The following is a 21293-nucleotide window of genomic DNA, read 5'->3' as shown; positions in this document are numbered from 1 at the left end:
GAATGTCCAAAACACACTTCTTTATTTTCCTACAGCACCACAATGCCTTCCTTCACCAACCCTTTCTTCTTCTCTTTCTCTTTTCTTCTCTTCTCACCTTCAACCTTCTCTCTCTTTCTCTCTTCTTCTTTTCTTCTCTGTCTCTTCTTCTTCTTCTCTTTCACCTTCGACCTCCTCTCGCCCTCCTCACAAGCTTTGTCTTCTTCCTCCCAACTCTGGCTCCCTTAGTGGAGGGAGGCGGCCCCTTTTATTACGACCCGGATGAGCCCCAGGTGCTCCCCATGACATCCCTTCCTGGTGTGGCGGAAGTGTCAGGAGAGCACCTGGAAGTACACCGGGTGCCTTTGGGATTACTTCCGGCAGCACTTCCTGGTGTGGCGGAAGTGCTGCCATCCAGGACTCCCTAACTGTCCGGGCGCCCCCTGGCGGTGGCCACGTCTTCTCACAGTGGTGAGTATCCTGGCTCCATTCCTGTGGCCCCAAATTAGGCCCGGGCGGCTGCCCTCCCGTGGCCGAGGAGAAGTATTGTCCAACTTGGGGACTATCCAGGCGTCCCGGCCGGGCAGTGTCCCTGCTCATCCGTGACAATATATATATATATATATGAATGTATGTATATACATCCTATAGAATACTACATTGATGTAAACAAGTTTTTCAGTATAAACCTGTGACATACAAAAAAAATGCTTTACCAGTAATATCATTGCCAAAATAAATTCCCAGCTGTTCAGATTGAATAATTTAATGGCTATGACTTGACAGACTCAGTGTAGTGTGTGCTAAAATGACCAGTAAAGTGGAGTAATTTATAGCTGTACAGGTTGTTATGTCAGGGCCATAGGGGTCAGTTCTACTTGAGTATACCCACTCGGTGTGCTCTTAATGTGCTTTATGCTTGGATAGTCATATAGGATGATGCCCAGCTGAAATATCTGCACTCTGTATCTTGTTAACAGTCGTGATGCTGAAACACATCAGTGCCTGCTGTACAGTTGGACTCCTGTTCTCCTCCAGTCTCAGAGACCCTAAAGACAGGCTGATGTGTTTGGCACACCACTAGGACCTGATGGAGTCAAATAGAGGCTAAATGAGATATAAACTACAAACAAATATCTGTCAAATTTCAAGTTCTAAATGTAACTTTTGCATAAGTAATATGTATTATAATAAAGATATATTTGATGATCTTAAAGAGGTATTTAAAATCCCAAAAGTAATAAAGATGCGATTAAGTCAAATAATTGAATACCCTGATTAACATTAGCACTATGATAACTGTGTTTCTTACATTTAACATTTATAACATGTAGAGACAGCCAATGGATTCTTTAAAGTCGCAATTTTATTGCCAGCTTTCTTAATGTTGTCTTTTCCCTGATACATGAACCTGAGAGTTGTCAAGTATGTGATTTGTAATATTCTGTAATCATAATACAGCTAAAAACCAAACTTTAATACGAGACCCACAGGCAAGAAACTCACTAGAGCTGCTGGTATGATGAGAACAGACATGAAGACCACAGAATATTTGAAACATATTAGCAAACAAAGAACAGAGGCAGATCTGCAGGCAGAAGGGGCTACAATGGAATATACTTAAATAAATAAATAAATAAATAAATAAATAAAGGTTGATAAATAGTAATGAAAGTAATAAAACACATTTTTGAGTTGTGTATTATAGAAGTAAAGATTTAACTCTGACAGTTTATTCAGCGTTTAAAATTGTAATACATTTATAGCCCGTCTTTAGTGTGACTTGTTAAATACAGGCGACAATTTCATTTGGACATTCGAGTAAACAACAACAATCAAACATTTGTTTTAATCTGACTGACTCAATCAAGTAGCACCCACACGTCAATCCATTAAAATTAGGCGGACACAAATTTGTATTGTTATGTTCATTTAAATTTTCTTCAGACGTTGTTTAGTAACGATAACTGTCTCGTATTAAAACTTTTTTTTCATTATTTTTTCAGAACCGCTAATCATAAAATGACAGTGGTAAAAATACACTGCAGTTTTAATAATGCACTCGACAGAGTGCTGTAGTGCAAGATATTGGCACTAGTAGACTACCGTTCGCAGATGTATTTTACGAATATACACTCTGTCTCTTACAGTCACTTTATCTTGACCGTCATCCTTTAGGAATTATCTTACACGTCCTCCTTTAGAAATTACTCCCAGTTTTCTTTTTACAAATCCATAAGGCAATTGGCTAAAAAGAAACATGAATGACAAATAACACCGATTGGCGATTTGTTAAATAAAAAGGTAATTGACCGCGACGTTTAAATTTTCGATTGGCTGATCTGTGCCAGACGTTCGTAAATTTAATATATGATTGGCTGAAGTCGAAAATTATATTCACGCCCATTTTACTCCGGTCTGCAGCAATATCTACTTGGGCGAGTCTGGGTGCATCACGTCGTACATTGCAGCCTCAAGTAGATATTGCTGCAGCAAGACGTATTACTGCCTAGCATCTGATGGTAACCTTGCAGCCATAATGAGTTTACTCTTTTTAATTGAAATAGAAACGTCTCATTCCTTGAAACCCATAGCAATAAAGAAAAAGCCGAGTGCTTCTCTTTGACCGTTTTAAAATCATTTCGTAAAGTTCTTTGGATATAGTCAGTTTGATTTGTTTAAAAAACTTATATAATACAAGTTTGTTTAAATGAACCACAAGTAAACATCCGTAAAACATGTATATACTTTCAAAAACGTACCAAAGTACAGAAATACTTACAGCTGTGCACACTTTGCTTCGGTCGATCTGTTCTGTGCGGTGCTCTCTCCTGTTCTCTTTTTCACATTTGATGTCCGGGACAGTTGTGGAGTAACATGGCCACGCCTAGCGACGCACTAAGTCATCCAACAGGTTCGCGAAACCTACGGGTGTTGCAAGAAACATTTCTGTATTTTTTATTTCACATGCATTTATTCTTATGGACGGTTTAATGCATGATGAATGCAATCGTTTAATAGCACAAATACGTCGGTAGGGCACCAGAGGAGTATAAGCCTATAAACCAGAGCTGCGATTGCTGCACATCAATTTAGCAAGTAAGGCGGGCGAGGTGCAAAGGTCTTACAACACGGTCATATTGTTTATTTGGGATGAAACACAAGCAGTTAAGTGTCAAAAATTAAAATACAAATTTGATTTCAGTTTATTTTAATAAAACATGTTTGCACTCTTGTATATAAAAGTGTCTATTTATATCGACATGTCATTGTTTTCCTATTTTTTTTATCAAATAAAAAATTGATCACACAAGTTGGAAGCCTGTATTTAGTTATTGTTTCTTTTCAATTCCAGCATTCACAACAGCATACAAAAGACTTTATTTATCCATGAGAAGTCTGTTAAGCTGCTTAATAACGTGTAAATTTACGTGCAGTGTAACCAGTGCCACCCCTAGCAAAACTGGGGCACTAAGTCGAATCTTCCTCACGCCCCACACTAAATTCACTGAATTAGCATTTCTTATAAAATCTTTAATTTGAACAATACATATGTATATATATGACACCACAGGGACTGTACCTAATTTCGTTGTATTTGTTACAATGACAATAAAGATATTCTGATTCTGATTACGATTCTGAGAAGAATCGGCAGACGCGGTCTGGAGAAGAGAAGAGAAATCAAGATAGTGCGAAAAAGAGCAAATCAAAGCCATGTGTTAAATCCTAAACACTGTGCGAGTCAACTCTTATCCTGCAGATGACGACCAATGCTTTGCCATTGGTTTACTGTTTACCAAGAGCAGATTCGGAGCTGTCTTTGCGCCGCTGTCGTTATAGACGTGGCGAATCGCCGGCGGCCCCATCCAATAAAGTCTCCGGATTACAATAAAGTCTCCTTGACCTTAAGTCATAAACCTAATCATTGAAAATGACCACTGAACTGAGAACTGACTTAAGGCAAAGACCTTAAAACAGAATAAGTGGCGATTGTAAAATAGCTCAACGAGAATGTTGATGTGTGCATGAGTGTGCTCTGTATTGCCAGGGCAGGCACCAGCTGTTTTGTGATTCTGACATGGATTAAGCGGCGTTGAGAATACGTTGTGTTATACATTCAGTATAAATCTATAAGCATTTCCTTAGCGAGGACGTGCAATAAATCAGCAATCCCACAGGCATCTCACGGATAAATAAAAGTATTTTATATAGTACTGTGGTAACGCGCAATGCAAACTTAACATCCATCCATCCATTATCCAACCCGCTGAATCCGAACACAGGGTCACGGGGGTCTGCTGGAGCCAATCCCAGCCAACACAGGGCACAAGGCAGGGAACCAATCCCGGGCAGGGTGCCAACCCACCGCAGGACACACACAAACACACCCACACACCAAGCACACACTAGGGCCAATTTAGGATCGCCAATCCACCTAACCTGCATGTCTTTGGACTGTGGGAGGAAACCGGAGCGCCCGGAAGAAACCCACGCAGACACGGGGTATTTTAAAATTCTGGGAACCTACATTGTTCATGCATTGTGAAATACTTTACCTAGACTAACGGACATTAACATAAAGTTCTTAAAACATGAAGTCATACTGTAATGAGAATAATAGTTTCAAAGGCAGAGGTAAAAAAACAAGCCTAATTAGTTCCTTAGAATTCACAAATTCATTAGTCGCCTCCCACATTGCTTTGCTTAAGGGCTGCACTTTTGAACGCAGTCTTTAAATGTGAACAGTAAATCAGGTATAGCCTCCGTATCGTAAATTAATACAGCGTTTAGGCTCTTGTACTACACAGCAATTACGTTTTCTTAACTGTAGAAAGTGTACTGCTTCATCCCCCACATTCTTGTGTTACCTAACTTTAATAACTTTGCACAGCGACATCCCTATCTGCTACATAGATGTTCCCTGTACGCTCCCCTTGGCGCCATTCCGACGTATTTCTCCTATTAAAATCATGTTTTAGAATCGCCCATAAAAAAATAATGTTTCGAAAGAAACATCTCAGAAAAGTTTCTGGCAACATCTGTGTGTTTGGCATTGCTGTGGGAATGACAAACCTATGGTCTGTTGTCTGTCTGTTTTGTATGTTGTATGGTCTGTTTTGTCATGTATTTTTATTAGAGCTTGCCAAGCTGCTGACAACATCTATCTATCTATCTATCTATCTATCTATCTATCTATCTATCTATCTATCTATCTATCTATCTATCTATCTATCTATCTATCTATCTATCTATCTAGTCGATGCTACTACTTTTTTTATCTCATCTGGCCCACTTTTGACCCTTGATGCTGAAAAGGCCTTCGACCGGGTGAAATTGGGATTTCTGCAGCAGGTAATTAATTCACTTAATGGGGGTTGTGACAAGTTTCATTTGTACGATCAAGACTTTATATTCATCTCTCATGGATGTGGTTCTTACAAATTTAAATAGTGCTTGCCCCTTCCAAATCTTAAAGGTGCCAGGCAGGGATGACCCCCTTTTCCTCGTGCTCTTCAATCTTTCCTCTGCACCCTAATTAATAGGCTTAGTTAATCACCCCAATCTTGTTGTATGGCTCTCACTATAAAATATCGTTAAATGCAGATGATATTCTACTCTTCCTGGATGATGCCCCTAGTGATCTCCCACACATTCCAAAACTATTTACATTCTGCTACTTTCTTTCAGGTAACAAAATCAACTGTTGTATCTCTAAATTTGGTGAGTAAAGACTATTCCTTTCTCCCATACAAGCCCTTTTTACAACTTCCCTTTACTACAAGACACCATTAATCTTAATTATGAACACACTATAATGTGACAAAGTCTCTGACTTCATGGTCATCTATGTCATCTTATCTATCATATCTAGTTTGGCTATTATTAAAATAAATATAGTTCTCTACCTCTGTTTTGTTAGTGCAATGCTTCCCACAATCAAATACTTCCTGTGAAAAAAAAAAAGACATTGAAAGGTGAGGTTGGAGTTTTTTGCTGGGTATTGAGCTATACCATTGGTTTTTTACACTTTGTCCAGTCTGGCAATGGATGTCCCCCTTGCCTAAAACATCCTTAAGGCTACTGCTAGAGTCAAACAGGGTATCTCAGACTTCTATTCTCCCTTTTTCTAGTGTTAAACCTACGACAATATATAGCTCACAGCAAATGATCATTTACCATTGTGGCTTCTAAAGTATTACAATGTTCTAATCAAATCTATCAGCTCAAATGTTCCATTATGTTTAATACTAGAGGGGCATGATGCATATATCCTTGGTATTGGTTGGTAATGACTTAAAAGTGCATCAGTCAAAGTACCATCAGTTGAATTTACTTTTATAAGGCTGTGCTTTAAAAATATGTTTTAGAAGATAACAGTGCTTTTCTACTAAAAAACTATTAGAAAACTTAGAAAATTTCAGTATCCTGGATGTGAAAACAAAAGTGAAAAACTGTTCTCAGTTTCCATTGATCCAGTTATGGTACTTGCATTTGTTTTATTTTTTGAATACACAGATAAGTTACTCGCCATGTCACAATGTCAAATAAGGAGTGCATGTTGTCATGCATTATGAAGATGTCTGATAACAAGTCTAGCAATAAACATCACTGTCATAGAGAACATGTCAAATGGCCATGTAAATCTAGAAAAAATTAGCAATGACTACAAGAAAAACAAAGAACAAGATTGAGACGTGACTGCCATAAAGATATAATATATGAAGGGGTGCATTACAATTTAGTAAATCTACGAAAATAGTAAACAGGAATTGACAACCCTGTTCAGAACAGTTTGGTTCAGAGGGAAGGATGAATGTATCCTCTTCATCAAAATTGAGTATATAGCTGGTATAAAATGACAGCACAGTGCAGCTATTGTTAAGAAGACTCACCAACATCTTTACTTCCTTAGACGTCCAATAAAACTTGTATTTCTCAATGTGTTCTCACTAACTTATGAGTGTGCAGTTGATTCCACCCTTAGTCCACCCTAAGTGGCTGCACAACACCCTGGCTTATGGCACGTGCCACTCTGGTGGTCATTTATTGGATCTGATCTGTACATCTGGACCATCTGTTGCCAACACAGCACTGATTTGGGACTCTCTGACCATAAAGCAGTACTTTTCACTGTCTTATTACCTCCCCCTGCTCTTACCTGTAAACGACAAATTTCTTTCAGAATAGAGGGAAATATTTTTCCCTGTATCCTTTTCTGAATCCATTTCTGATCTTTTACTGTCTTCACCTTTTCCAATAACACTAGATAGTCTTGTTGATGGAAACCTGACTACCGCACCAGTGCTTACATTTTATGATGTGAATAAGCCTACAGTCGTGTCCGCTGACGCTAGCAGCTATGGATTGGGGGGCGTGTTACTTCAGTTTCATGAGCAACAACGGAGACCTTTGGCACATTGCTGAAGATGCCTTATTGAGGCTGAAACACGCTATGCTCGGATTGAAAAGGAGGCTTTAGCAGGAGTGTGGGTGTGTGAGAAGTTTTACAGATACCTTAACGGACTGAGTCAGTTCAAGCTTATAACTGACCATTAACAAACACAGTCTGGACTGTGTACCACTGCGTTGTCAACGTACTCTCATGAGACTTATGAAATTTAACCCAGTAGCTGAATACACACCTGGGAAAACTTTAATCATTGCGGATGCTTTATCACAAAGTCCTCTCGCTAAAGTGTGCAACGAGGTGGATACGCATAGCGATGTGGCATGCTATGTTACGATTGTCATGGAAGGATTTCCTGCATCTCTAAATACAGTAAACTGGACGAAATCAGAAAAGCAACAGCAGCTGATGCTGAACTGCAGTTTGTTGTGAAACGTATTAGTAGAGGACGGCCTGAACATATGAGTAAAATACCAATGAAAGCAAAACCATACGTTCCGGTGAAATCATAACTGTTGGAATATGATGGACTTGTCCTATGAGGGAGCAGGATTGTGGTGCCGAGGATTATGAGAGATGAAATTCTCCAGAAAATTAATGAAGTGCACCAGGGCCTGAGAAAATGTATGGTCAGAGCACAATCATTAGTATGGTGGCCGGGACTTTCTAAAGAAATAAATAAACTTGTGACATTATGTCAAGTGTGCCGAGAACTGAGGAGAACTCAGAAAAGAGAACCTCTCATTTCCACACCACTTTTAGAGTGACCTTGGAAAAGAGTTGCTATGGACCTATGTGAGCACGAACGCTACAACTATTTGATAATTTCAGATTACTACTCCAGATTTTTGGAAATACTACACTTGCCTTCAACGACAAGTGTGCATGTCATCCAGAAACTGAAAGCAGTTTTTGCCAGATTCAGGATTCCTGATGATGTGGTAAGCAATAATGGACCACAGTATTCCAGCATGGAATTTCAAGAATTTGCCAAAATGTTTGATTTTAGACACTATACATCCAGCCCATATCATCCACAAGGAAACGGACATGCGGAAAGAGCTGTACAAATAGCAAAAAAAATTCTGAAACAACAAGATCCTGTAGTACCTCTGATGAGCTATCGGTCCACTCCATGCTCAACCACAGGATTTAGCCCAGCCGAACTGTTAATGGGAAGGAAAATAAGAACCACCTTGCCCATGCTAGAAGAAAACTTAAACACCAAAATGGCCAGATATGAGAGCTGTGAGAGACAACGACAGGAAGGAAAAGGTGAAACAAGTGTATTATTACAATGCCATGGCGCAAAACCCTTACCTGCCCTGCAGGCAGGTGATGTTGTACTCTCCAAAATGAAAACTTGTGGTCAAAACCAGCAGTCGTTTCTGTGAGAAAGCATCACTCCAAGATCTTTTGTCATTAACACACAGCAAGGAGCACAACTACGACGGAACCGCAGTCATCTCCAACCTGAACCAGTACCAACAGAGACGGATGTGAGTACAGAGTATGACGCCCACCAAGATGAAACCACGGGGTCAGTGTCAGTTTGTGTCAGTCAGAGTGAAGTTTCACCCATAACTCCTCTTTCTGGACAAATCGTGACCAGATCAGGACGTGTGGGCAAACCAGTCAACAAACTCGACTTATAGGCTGATGTGTAATTTTTTCTTCATGGGGTGGGGTGATGGGAGAAACAGGTATTCACTTTGTTGTAAATGGTTGATTTTGAATGTGGGAAAAGTAATAGTACACTTAGGATAAGCTATAGATATACGCTGTTAACTGTTCACTAGTGTTAAGGTGTTAAGAAAAGAAAAAAAGGGAAGATGTCATATATAGTAATTAAAAGGAACACAATGTATTCACCAAGTGTTTTACAGCAACTTCGGGGAAGTGATTAAAGGATGGACTGAAGGTGGGGCAAGTATAAAAAGGGAAGCACATGTTGTTACCTGCTTTTGGTTCACAGTCAAGTGCATGTGTTGTAATGTGTTGCAGTCTGCTATTAAAAGGTAATTGAAGTTTATTGAAGTCTCCACGGTCATTTAACAATACTGTATATATATACAGTATATATATATATATATATATATATATATATATATATATATATATATATATATATACAGTATATATATATATATATATATATATATATATACAGTATATATATACAGTATATATATACAGTATATATATATATATATATATATATATATATATATATATATATACAGTATATATATATATATATATATATATATATATATATATATATATATATATACAGTATATATATACAGTATATATATATATATATATATATATATATATATATATTGACACCACAGGGACTGCACCTAATTTCGTTGTATTTGTTACAATGAAAATTAAGATATTCTGATTCTTATTCCGATTCTGAGAAGAATCGGCGGACGCGGTCTGGGGAAGAGAAATCAAGATAGTGTGAGAAAGAGCAGATCAAAGCCATGTGTTAAATATTAAACACTGTGTGAGGCAACTCTTATCCTGCAGATGACGACCAATGCTTTGCCATTGGTTTACTGTTTACCAGACACAGCAGAGCAGATACGGAGCTGTCTTTGCGCCGCTGTCGTTATAGACGTGGCGAATCGCCGGAGGCCCCATCCAATAAAGTCTCCTGCTTTCAATTAAGCCTCCTTGACCTTAAGTCATAAACCTAATTATTGAAAATGACCACTGAACTGAGAACTGACTTAAGGCAAAGACCTTAAAACAGAATAAGTGGCGATTGTAAAATGGCTCAACGAGAATGTTGATGTGTGCATGAGTGTGCTCTGTATTGCCAAGGCAGGCACCAGCAGCTTTGTGATTCTGACCTGGATTTCCGGTAAGCAGCGTTGAGAATACGTTGTGTTATACATACAGTATAAATTTAAGCATTTCCTTAGCGAGGACGTGCAATAAATCAGCAACCCCACAGGCATCTCACGGATAAATAAAAGTATTTTATATAGTACTGCGGTAACACGCAATGCAAACTTAACAATATTTTAAAATTCTGGGAACCTACATAGAGTAACGGACATTAATAAAGTTCGTAAAGCATGAAGTCATACTGTAATGAGAATAATAGTTTCAAAGGAAGAGGTAAAAAAACAAGCCTAATTAGTTCCTTAGAATTACCAAATTCAGAGTACTCATCCCACATGGCTATGCTTAAGGGCTGCTCTTTTGAACGCAGTCTTTAAATATGAACAGAAAATCAGGTATAGCCTCCGGATCGTAAATTAATACGGCGTTCAGGTTCTTGTACTATACAGCAATTACGTTTTTTAACTGTGGAAAGTTTACTGCTTCATCTTGTGTTAGGCTACCTTACTTTACTAACTTTGCACAGCGACATCCCTGTCTGCTACATTGATGTGCCCTGTAGGCTTATACTCTCCTTGGCGCCCTTCCGACGTATTTCTCCTATCAAAATCACGTTTTAGAATCGCCCATAAAAACTTATGTTCCGAAAGAAACATCTCAGAAACGTTTCTGGCAACATCTGTGCGTTTGGCATTGCAGTGTTTAGACGTCAGTCACCGCTGGCTTTGTGCCATACCGGCCATAGCCGGGCGTGGCCAGCGTACTCGGGCGAGAGAGACAACAGGAGAGAGCACAGCGCAGATCAATCGAAAAGGAACGGGTGACAGTGGGTAATAATTCCGTACTCTGGTACGTTTTAAACTGTATACACAATGGTTTATTGTTCCTTACTTGTAGTTCACTTTTAAGAACTTTTGTTCTATGAGTAACGTTTAACAAATCGTGCAACTGAAACAGACGGATTCGACACAGTCAATTAGTCATTGTCCAACCCGCTATATCTTAACACAGGGTCACGACGGTCTGCTGGAGCCAATCCCAGCCAACACAGGGCTTAAAGCAGGAACAAATCCCGAGCAGGGCGCCAGCACACCACAGGGCACACACACAAACACACACACCCACACATCACGCACACACTAGGGACAACTTAGGATCGCCAATGCACATAACCGGAATATCTTTCGACTGTGGGAGGAAACCGGAGCACCTGGAAAAAATCCACACGCACACGGGGAGAACATGCAAACTCCACGCAGGGAGAACCCGGGAAGCGAACGCAGGTCACCTTACTGCGAGGCTGACTACATATTTGCTTGCAGTCTGCTGCTTATTCATATTATACAACGTGTTTATTAACTTCAGTCATTAAGATCGATCTATTATTGAATAAAGTACATTTTCTACATTTTGGAATTGCAAGAGGCCAAATGAGTTATATTGGGCCACATTCATTTCCATAGTTTCTGAGAGCAAACTGGGCATTGCTTTTAGTGACTTTACAATAAATTATAACACCGTGGTGGCTGAAATTTTCGTGACTCTGCTGGGTCACACTGTCGTGAATATTTTCTCCAATTTATTTAACTTCTACTTTTATAATGACAAACTTATGGTCTGTTGTACTTCTGTTTGGCATAGCTTCTCAATCTCTCTTTTATCATGTATTTTTATTAGAGCTTGCCAAGCTGCTGACATCTATCTATCTATCTATCTATCTATCTATCTATCTATCTATCTATCTATCTATCTATCTATCTATCTATCTATCTATCTATCTATCTATCTATCTATCTATCTAGTTGGTGCTACTCCTTTTTTATCTCATCTGGCCCACTTTAGACTCTTGATACAGAAAAGGCCTTCGACCGGGTGAAATGTGGATTTCTGCAGAAGGTAATTCGCTTAATGGGGTTTGTGACAAGTTTCATTTGTATGATCAAGACTTCATATTCGTCACTCATGGATGTGGTTCTTACAAATTTAAATATCGCTTGCCCCTTCCAAATCTTAAAGATGCCAGGCAGGGATGACCCCCTTTTCCTCTTGCTCTTCAATTTTTCCTTTGCACCCTAATTAATAGCCTTAGGTAATCACCCCAATCTTGTTGTATGGCTGTCACTATAAAATATCTTTATATGCAGATGATATTCTACTCTTCCTGGATGATGCCCCTAGTGCTCTCCCACACATTCCATAACTATTTACATTCTGCTACTTTCTTTCAGGTAACAAAATCAACTGTTTTATTTCTAAATTTGGTTAGAAAAGACTATTCCTTTCTCCCATACATGCCCTTTATACACCTTCCGTTTACTACAAGACACCATTAATCTTAATTATGGACACTCTATAATGTGACAAAGTCTCTGACTTCATGGTCATCTATGTCATCTTATCTTTCATATCTAGATTGGCTATTATTAAAATGAATATAGTTCTCCACCTCTGTTTTGTTAGTGCAATGCTTCCCCCAATTAAATACTTCCTCTGAAACAAAAAAAAAAAGACACTGAAAGGTGAGGTTGGAGTTTTTTGCTGGGTATTGAGCTATACCATTGGTTTTTTACACTTTGTCCAGTCTGGCAATGGATGGCCCCCTTGCCTAAAACATCCTCATGGCTACTGCTAGAGTCAAACAGGGTATCTCAGACTTCTATTCTCCCTTTTTCTGGTGTTAAACCTACGACAATATATAGCTCACAGCAAATAATCATTTACCATTGTGGCTTCTAAAATGTGCAGCTCTTTTTCTAGAGTATTACAATGTTCTAATCAAATCTATCAGCTCAAATGTTCCAATATGTTTAAGACTAGAGGGGCATGATGCATCGAAATATCCTTGGTATTGGTTGGTAATGACTTAAAAGTGCATCAGTCAAAGTACCATCAGTTGAATTTACTTTTATAAGGCTGTGCTTTAAAAATATATTTTAGAAGATAACAGTGCCTTTCTACTAAAAAACATATTAGAAAATTTCAGTATCCTGGATGCAAAAGCAAAAATGAAAAAGTGTTTGCAGTTTCCATTGACCCAGTTATGGTATTTACATTTGTTTTATTTTTTGAATACACAGATAAGTTACGCACCATGTCACAATGTCGAATAAGGAGTGCATGTTATCATGCATTATGGAGATGTCTGATAACAAGTCTAGCAATAAACATTATTGTCATAGAGAACATGTCAAATGGCCATGTAAAACTAGAAAAAATTAGCAGTGCCTACAAAAAAAAACAAAGAACAAGATTAAGACATGACTGCCATAAAGATATAATATATGAAGGGGTGCATTAAAATTTAGTAAATTTACAAAAGTGCAAAAGTAGTAAAGTGTAATTGCAAAACCCTGTTCAGAACAATTTGGTTCAGAGGGAAGGATGAATGTATCCTCTTCATCAAAATTGAGTATATAGCTGGTATAAAATGACAGCACAGTACAGCTATTGTTAAGAAGGCTCACCAACACCTTTACTTCCTTAGACATTCGATAAATTAGATTATTTATCCATGTGTTCTCACTAACTTTTATGAGTGTGCAGTTTAGTCCACCCTTAGTCCACCCTTAGTGACTGCACAACACCCTGGCTTATGGCATGTGCACAGCTTAAGATTGTAAAGTGCTAAGGATTTCAGATGGTACAGATTATTATTGTTCAGGACACACATAACACACACTGCCTCAGAATGAGAAATTGGATACTGTATATTAAAGACATCGGAAATTTGGGACGTTTGCTTTTCTCAATCCTTATTTCTGACAAATGGAACAGAACCATTCAAATGTACAGATCTAATCTCAAAAACAGTTTCTATATACAGATTGTAAAGTTACCAGGCAGTTATAATAACAAATGCTCTACATGTTGCTCAATGTGTATATTGTATATAACTGTATATGTGCTGCTTTGTAAAGATAATATAATAAAAACAAGCACAAAAGGATACAAGTATGTTTGACCAGAATATGACAAAAAATGAACTATCTCTTACCCTTTGCAATTGGCTGTTTATGTATTTCATGTCATTTAAAGTTGTGGATTACCTTAGTTTGGCTGACATGACCTTTCACAAAAACAGTCTTGAAAGGCATGATTTTAAACATTCATCTTCTAATAGTTATGATCATATCAAAAATGTGCAGTGGCGGATTTGAGCAACAAAGTATCAGAAGCTTAGAACATCACAAACATAAAAAATAGAAATCATTTCCACCATAATGTAACTGATTTTATTCTTCATCAGTACAAACATGTCCACTGGTTAGTACATACTAATGATGACAAATGGCTTAAAGTCTGTAAAACTACATAGACAAGAATTTATACGCAATAGAAGAATTACATTGTTTTAATGCATGAAAACATATTTGCAATAAGTTGGACAGCTTTAGTTAAAAATTAAAAAATGTTTATATATCTTTGTTTAATGTAAAATGCAGTACAATAATTAGTTAATAATTCCACTTCTGTCTTTGTTTTGTTACCTTCTTTTCATAATATGCATTTATCATTATACAGCTATAGGAATGAATTTTAACAGAATTTACCAAAAGGCACATTTGGAATTTCCAAAAGTCCATAATTTTTTTTTCAACATGCGTTATACACAGACAGACTCAACAGGATTAGGCAAATAGAAAATATTATATATAAAACCCTGTATAACTTTAAAAAATTATGTTTCTGGCACTTTAAAAAGTAGAATATTGATTATGCCAGAATTGCAGCACTGATAAAAAATGTAGACATTTAGAGAAAGGTAGACATAGTCGTTCAGGGAGAGCAAACTCTGCCAGAGAAAAGAATGGAATTAGACTTATTGTGCCTAATAAAGAATATGAATGGGTGATCAGCTTTAAAGACTTTTGGGAAAACATAACACATGGGTTTCATTAAGAGGCCAGTAGCCGCGGCTGCAACAGTGCCTTCTTCATTCACATCCACAAAAGCTTTGTGAATCACCTCTGACACGTATAAACCTTGAGAGCTGGATATTCCACTCAGGTCACATTTACTGGTGTGAAAGACATCCGTCATACCCATACTTGACAGATATTTTTTAAGATTGTAAGTTTCTTCCATTTTGAATCTTGGCAGATACAAATTCATTTTGGTGTAATGTAAATTCTCCTTACTGGTCCACTTCATAAGGTTTTCATAAGTAAGTTGTTTTTCAATCTTGGAGAGAAAAAGCAAAAACACATTTGGCCCAAGAACAGCTATAGTACAGTTGAAAATTATAAGTTTAATTGCATGGTTTTAAGGTTGGAGACTTTCTTTTTCCTGACACCTTTGTACTCATGAAAAAATACATTATTAACTTGTTCATATAATTCTTTGAAAAAGTTTTACATCACTGTCAATATTCCTCAAAAGAGCAGGATAATGGCATCATGCATCTCTTCATTGCTAACCACTAAAAAATTGATGTAATAACTATTATGTCATTACATTAGTATTACACTATTAATTATGCAACTGTATTATTAATGTAAAATGTTAAGTTGTGTAATGAGATAAACCAATCTAAAGCTGTAATGCCTTCAATTGACAGCTTTTTATGGCCAGCTGTTAGTTTCAAGTCTACAATGGGACTGACCTAGATAGATAGATAGATAGATAGATAGATAGATAGATAGATAGATAGATAGATAGATAGATAGATAGATAGATAGATAGATAGATAGATAGATAGATAGATAGATAGATAGATAGATAGATAGATAGATAGATACTTTATTAATCCCAAGGGGAAATTCACCTACAGCATCTGGGAGCTGTACTGCATTTATTTATTTATTTTTCCTGGAAGACACAGCTCATATTGTATAACCAATTAAATCAGTGATCCAAGTTAAAGAAGTTATAGAAAATAAAGCTAAAATCAAAACCAACATTGAAGAGTAGGTTAAGAAAAATACAAAAATCTAATTTTGTCTTGTAATAAACTTGAATCATTTGATATATACTACAAATCCATGCACCCATTTTATGGACATGGTAAAGGGTTAGAGAACACCAGCCAGTGAGATAAAAACATAAATTTAATAAAAATGAAGATATGAGAAGTGTAATGGAAAATGGCATTTAGGGAAAATAGAAAAGATGAATAACATAATGTTACAAAGAAATAATTAAAATGTACCGTGAACTGGTGGCAAAAACTTTTTGACTTGACTCTTGTTTCGTCAAGATTAATTTTATATGCATTGATATATATATATATATATATATATATATATATATATATATATATATATATATATATATATATATATATCTATATCCATCCATCCATCCATTTCCCAACCCACTGAATCCGAACACAGGGTCACGGGGGTCTGCTGGAGCCAATCCCAGCCAACACAGGGCACAAGGCAGGAACCAATCCCGGGCAGGGTGCCAACCCACCGCAGGACACACACAAACACACCCACACACCAAGCACACACTAGAGCCAATTTAGAGTCGCCAATCCACCTAACCAGCATGTCTTTGGACTGTGGGAGGAAACCGGAGCGCCTGGAGGAAACCCACGCAGACACGGGGAGAACATGCAAACTCCACGCAGGGAGGACCCGGGAAGCGAACCCAGGTCTCCCAACTGCGAGGCAGCAGCGCTACCCACTGTGCCACCGTGCCGCCCTCTATATATATATATATATATATATATATATATATATATATATATATATATATATATATATATATATATATATATATATATATATATATATATAAATAATATACTGTACGAGGGATGTTCATAGTCATATGAAATTTTCCCAGTGTCATACTAACTTGTTAATTCACAATTACTACTCCTCCCACCTTCACCGTTCAAAATATAAAAGTGCGGAAACCTTTTGAACCTCCCTAATGTGTGTATATATAAAGTGCATCCAGAAAGTATTCACAGCGCATCACTTTTTCCACATTTTGTTATGTTACAGCCTTATTCCAAAATGGATTAAATTCATTTTTTTCCTCAGAATTCTACACACAACACCTCATAATGACAACATGAAAAAAGTTTACTTGAAGTTTTTGCAAATTTATTAAAAACAAAAAAATTGAGAAAGCACATGTACATAAGTATTCACAGCCTTTGCCGTGAAGCTCGAAATTGAGCTCAGGTGCATACTGTTTCCCCTGATCATCCTTGAGATGCTTCTGCAGCTTAATTGGAGTCCACCTGTGGTAAATTCAGTTGACTGGACATGATTTGGAAAAGCACACACCTGTCTATATAAGGTCCCACAGTTGATAGTTCATGTCAGAGCACAAACCAAGCATGAAGTCAAAGGAATTGTCTATAGACCTCCGAGACAGGATTGTCTCGAGGCACATATCTGGGGAAGGTTACAGAAAAATTTCTGCTGCTTTGAAGGTCCCAATGAGCACAGTGGCCCTCCATCATCCGTAAGTGGAAGAAGTTGGAAACCACCAGGACTCTTCCTAGAGCTGGCCGGCCATCTAAACTGAGCAATCAGGGGAGAAGGACCTTAGTCAGGGAGGTGACCAAGAACCCGATGGTCACTCTGTCAGAGCTCCAGAAGTCCTCTGTGGAGAGAGCAGAACCTTCCAGAAGGACAACCATCTCTGCAGCAATCCACCAATCAGGCCTGTATGGTAGAGTGGCCAGACGGAAGCCACTCCTTAGTAAAAGGCATGTGGCAGCCCGCCTGGAGTTTGCCAAAAGGCACCTGAAGGACTCTCAGACCATGAGAAAGAAAATTCTCTGGTCTGACGAGACAAAGATTGAACTCTTTGGTGTGAATGCCAGGCGTCACGTTTGGAGGAAACCTGGCACCATCCCTACAGTGAAGCATGGTGGTGGCAGCATCATGCTGTGGGGATGTTTTTCAGCGGCAGGAACTGGGGAGACTAGTCAGGATAAAGGGAAAGATGACTGCAGCAATGTACAGAGACATCCTGGATGAAAACCTGCTCCAGAGCGCTCTTGACCTCAGACTGGGGCGACGGTTCATCTTCCAGCAGGACAACGACCCTAAGCACACAGCCAAGATATCAAAGGAGTGGCTTCAGGACAACTCTGTGAATGTCCTTGAGTGGCCCAACCAGAGCCCAGACTTGAATCCGATTGAACATCTCTGGAGAGATCTTAAAATGGCTGTGCACCGACGCTTCCCATCCAACCTGATGGAGCTTAAGAAGTGCTGCAAAGAGGAATGGGCGAAACTGGCCAAGGATAGGTGTGCCAAGCTTGTGGCATCATATTCAAAAAGACTTGAGGCTGTAATTGCTGCCAAAGGTGCATCGACAAAGTATTGAGCAAAGGCTGTGAATACTTATGTACATGGGATTTCTCAGTTTTTTTTATTTTTAATAAGTTTGCAAAAACCTCAAGTAAACTTTTTTCACGTTGTCATTATGGGGTGTTGTGTGTAGAATTCTGAGGAAAAAAATGAATTTAATCCATTTTCGAATAAGGCTGTAACATAACAAAATGTGGAAAAAGTGATGTGCTGTGAATACTTTTCTGGATGCACTGTATACTGTATATTGTGAAAAAATGAGTCTCAAAACACTGAAAAAGGTTTGGGGCAGCCACCCGTATATTGTTCCTGGCTGCAAAAGACTTAGATTGAACACAATGATGTTGCTAGTTTGAGTTCCCGGAATGAACTGAATTAGTTTGGCAAGATGGAGATTTTATAGTCTGTAAACCAGGAGTGACGTCAGTCTGGGCGCCGGAACTGGAAGTGACGTCAGTCTGGGCGCCGGAACAGGCAGGTTTTCCCGTATCTGTTCTGCAGAAATAACAGAAACAGGTTTAGAGCACCCCGCCACCCCCTGGCCCGGCAGGTAATGACCTCCACTTGGTCCACTCAGATCGCCCCTTGTCGCATGTGTGTGACAATATATATATAGTAGAGTCACATCCGACATAAACGGGCCGGCAGAACATCAGATAAGCGAAAATGTTGGATAATGGGAGGTGTTAAGAAAAAGCCTATTAAACGTCAAACTATGTTATATTGTAATTTTACACATTACGAGCCTAATACAGGGAACCTCAATTCACGAACATCTCTGAACACGTACAAATCGGGTTATGACCAAAAAGTTCGCCAAACTTTTGCCTCTGTGCACGACCACACACTCGGTATAGGAGCAAGCCAGTTTCCCTTTCAGTTTATGCGCACCGATGATTTCCACACGTGTTCAGTCTCTCCCTGTGCATTTCCTGTGCAGCGTTAGAGAGAGAGCACGAGAGATAGACACAGACAGACACATGCATGCACAAGAGAGACACACGCACACACACGCGAGAGAGACACATGCACACGTGCGAGAGAGAGACACACGCACACACACACGCGTGCGAGAGAAAGAGAAACACACGCACGCACACACACACACACGCGAGAGAAAGAGAGACACATGCACACACACACACACGCGAGAGAGAGAGACACGCACACACACGTGCGAGAAAGACGCACGCACACACGCGCATGCACGAGAGAGACGCACGCACACACACACACACACGTGAGAGAGACACACGCACACACATACACGCGCGAGAGAGACACACGCACACACACGCGAGTCAGACACACGCACACACGCGCACGCGCAAGAGAGATGCACGCACGCACACACACGTGCGAGAGAGACGCACGCAGACACACACACGCGCGAGAGAGATGCACGCACGCACACACACACACGCGCAAGAGAGACACACACACACACGCGCGAGAGACTTACGCGCGCACATGCACATGCACACGCACACACACACACACACACACACACACACACGCACGCACGTGAGAGATACGCATGACAGAGACGGACAGCCACATAATCCACTGTAATCATGTTTTACAACAAAACAACAGAAAAATTTAACTGAAAAAATGAACTTAGCAACAAAAAATAGACTACGCTCACGCTCGCAACTTGCAGTTCTTGTTGCCGATTGATGCGTTTTTTTTTGCAGTGGGACGTCGGATAATACAGAATGTTGGATAAGCGAAGGTTGGATAAGCGAGACTCTACTGTATATATATATATATATATACAGTAATCCCTCGCTATATCGCGCTTCGAATTTCGCGGCTTCACTCTGTCGCGGATTTTATATGTAAGCATATTTAAATATATATGTCGGATTTTTTGCTGGTTCAAGGATTTCTGCGGACAATGGGTCTTTTAATTTCTGGTACATGCTTCCTCAGTTGGTTTGCCCAGTTGATTTCATACAAGGGACGCTATTGGCAGATGGCTGAGAAGCTACCCAACCAGAGCGTGTGTTACGTATGAAATAAAACTCCTCAAATATATTGTGAGCACGGGGGCTGCTCTCACCCCTAGAGGATACGGCCGCTCCTCAAAAAACTCTGAAAGATTACCTTCACATTGCTCCCTTCCTTGCTGGGCTTACATGTGGCTGCTTTGTCAAGCAATATGCTTACCGCACGGTGCTTCACATACTTAAAAGATCAAACAGCACGTATTGATTTTTGATTGTTTGCTTCTCTCTCTCTTGCTCTGATATTCTCTGCTCCTGATGGAGGGGGTGATGAGCAGGGGGGCTGTTCGAACCCCTAGACGATATGGACGCTCGTCAAAAAATGCTGAAAGATTATCTTCACTATGCTCCCTTCCGTGCAGCTGCTTTGTCAAGCGACATGCTTCCTGCACGGTGCTTCGCATACTTAAAAGCTCGAACAGCACGTATTTATTTTTGATTGTTTGTTTTTCTCTGTCTCTCTCACTTTCTCTGACATTCTCTGCTCCTGACAGAGGGGGTATGAGCAGAAGGGCTGTTCGCACACTTGCCTAGAGCAGTGCTCCGCAACCGGTGTGCCTTGAGCCGATACAGGTGTGACGCGGTCAAATAAGACAATTTTCTAACTACATAATATTTCAACGGTCCTCCTTAGAAACACAATAACGAGAATACGTGCAATGAAATATTCGCGTAAATAGCCTTTTAAAGGTATCATAATTGTATGTGTCTTTTCTCTGAAATAATAAATCCCATCGCCTGGCGCCTGTC

The 21293-nt window shown here is 39.2% G+C and overlaps 1 protein-coding gene across 5 annotated transcripts in view; it reads right to left on the bottom strand.

The window, feature by feature from the left end:
* The window catches only part of LOC114653612 (leukocyte elastase inhibitor A-like), a 76217-nt gene that overhangs the window by 33157 nt on the left and 21767 nt on the right, over positions 1-21293 (bottom strand). For 2 of the 5 annotated variants that reach the window (XM_028804017.2, XM_028804018.2), the window contains exon 7: positions 14203-15433. The exons of 1 other annotated variant lie outside the window; for it this stretch is intronic. In XM_028804017.2, coding sequence (XP_028659850.1) covers positions 15029-15433 — 405 coding nt within the window. In that variant the 3' untranslated portion in view covers positions 14203-15028. Of the gene's footprint in view, positions 1-2741; positions 2940-14202; positions 15434-21293 lie in introns of those variants that run through there. 2 more of the 5 variants (XM_028804023.2, XM_028804021.2) reach the window with 2 other exon arrangements.

The sequence above is a fragment of the Erpetoichthys calabaricus genome, chromosome 6 (assembly GCF_900747795.2).
Source record: "Erpetoichthys calabaricus chromosome 6, fErpCal1.3, whole genome shotgun sequence".
Taxonomy (NCBI): domain Eukaryota; kingdom Metazoa; phylum Chordata; class Cladistia; order Polypteriformes; family Polypteridae; genus Erpetoichthys; species Erpetoichthys calabaricus.
This window is presented reverse-complemented; position numbering and strand designations above follow the sequence as displayed.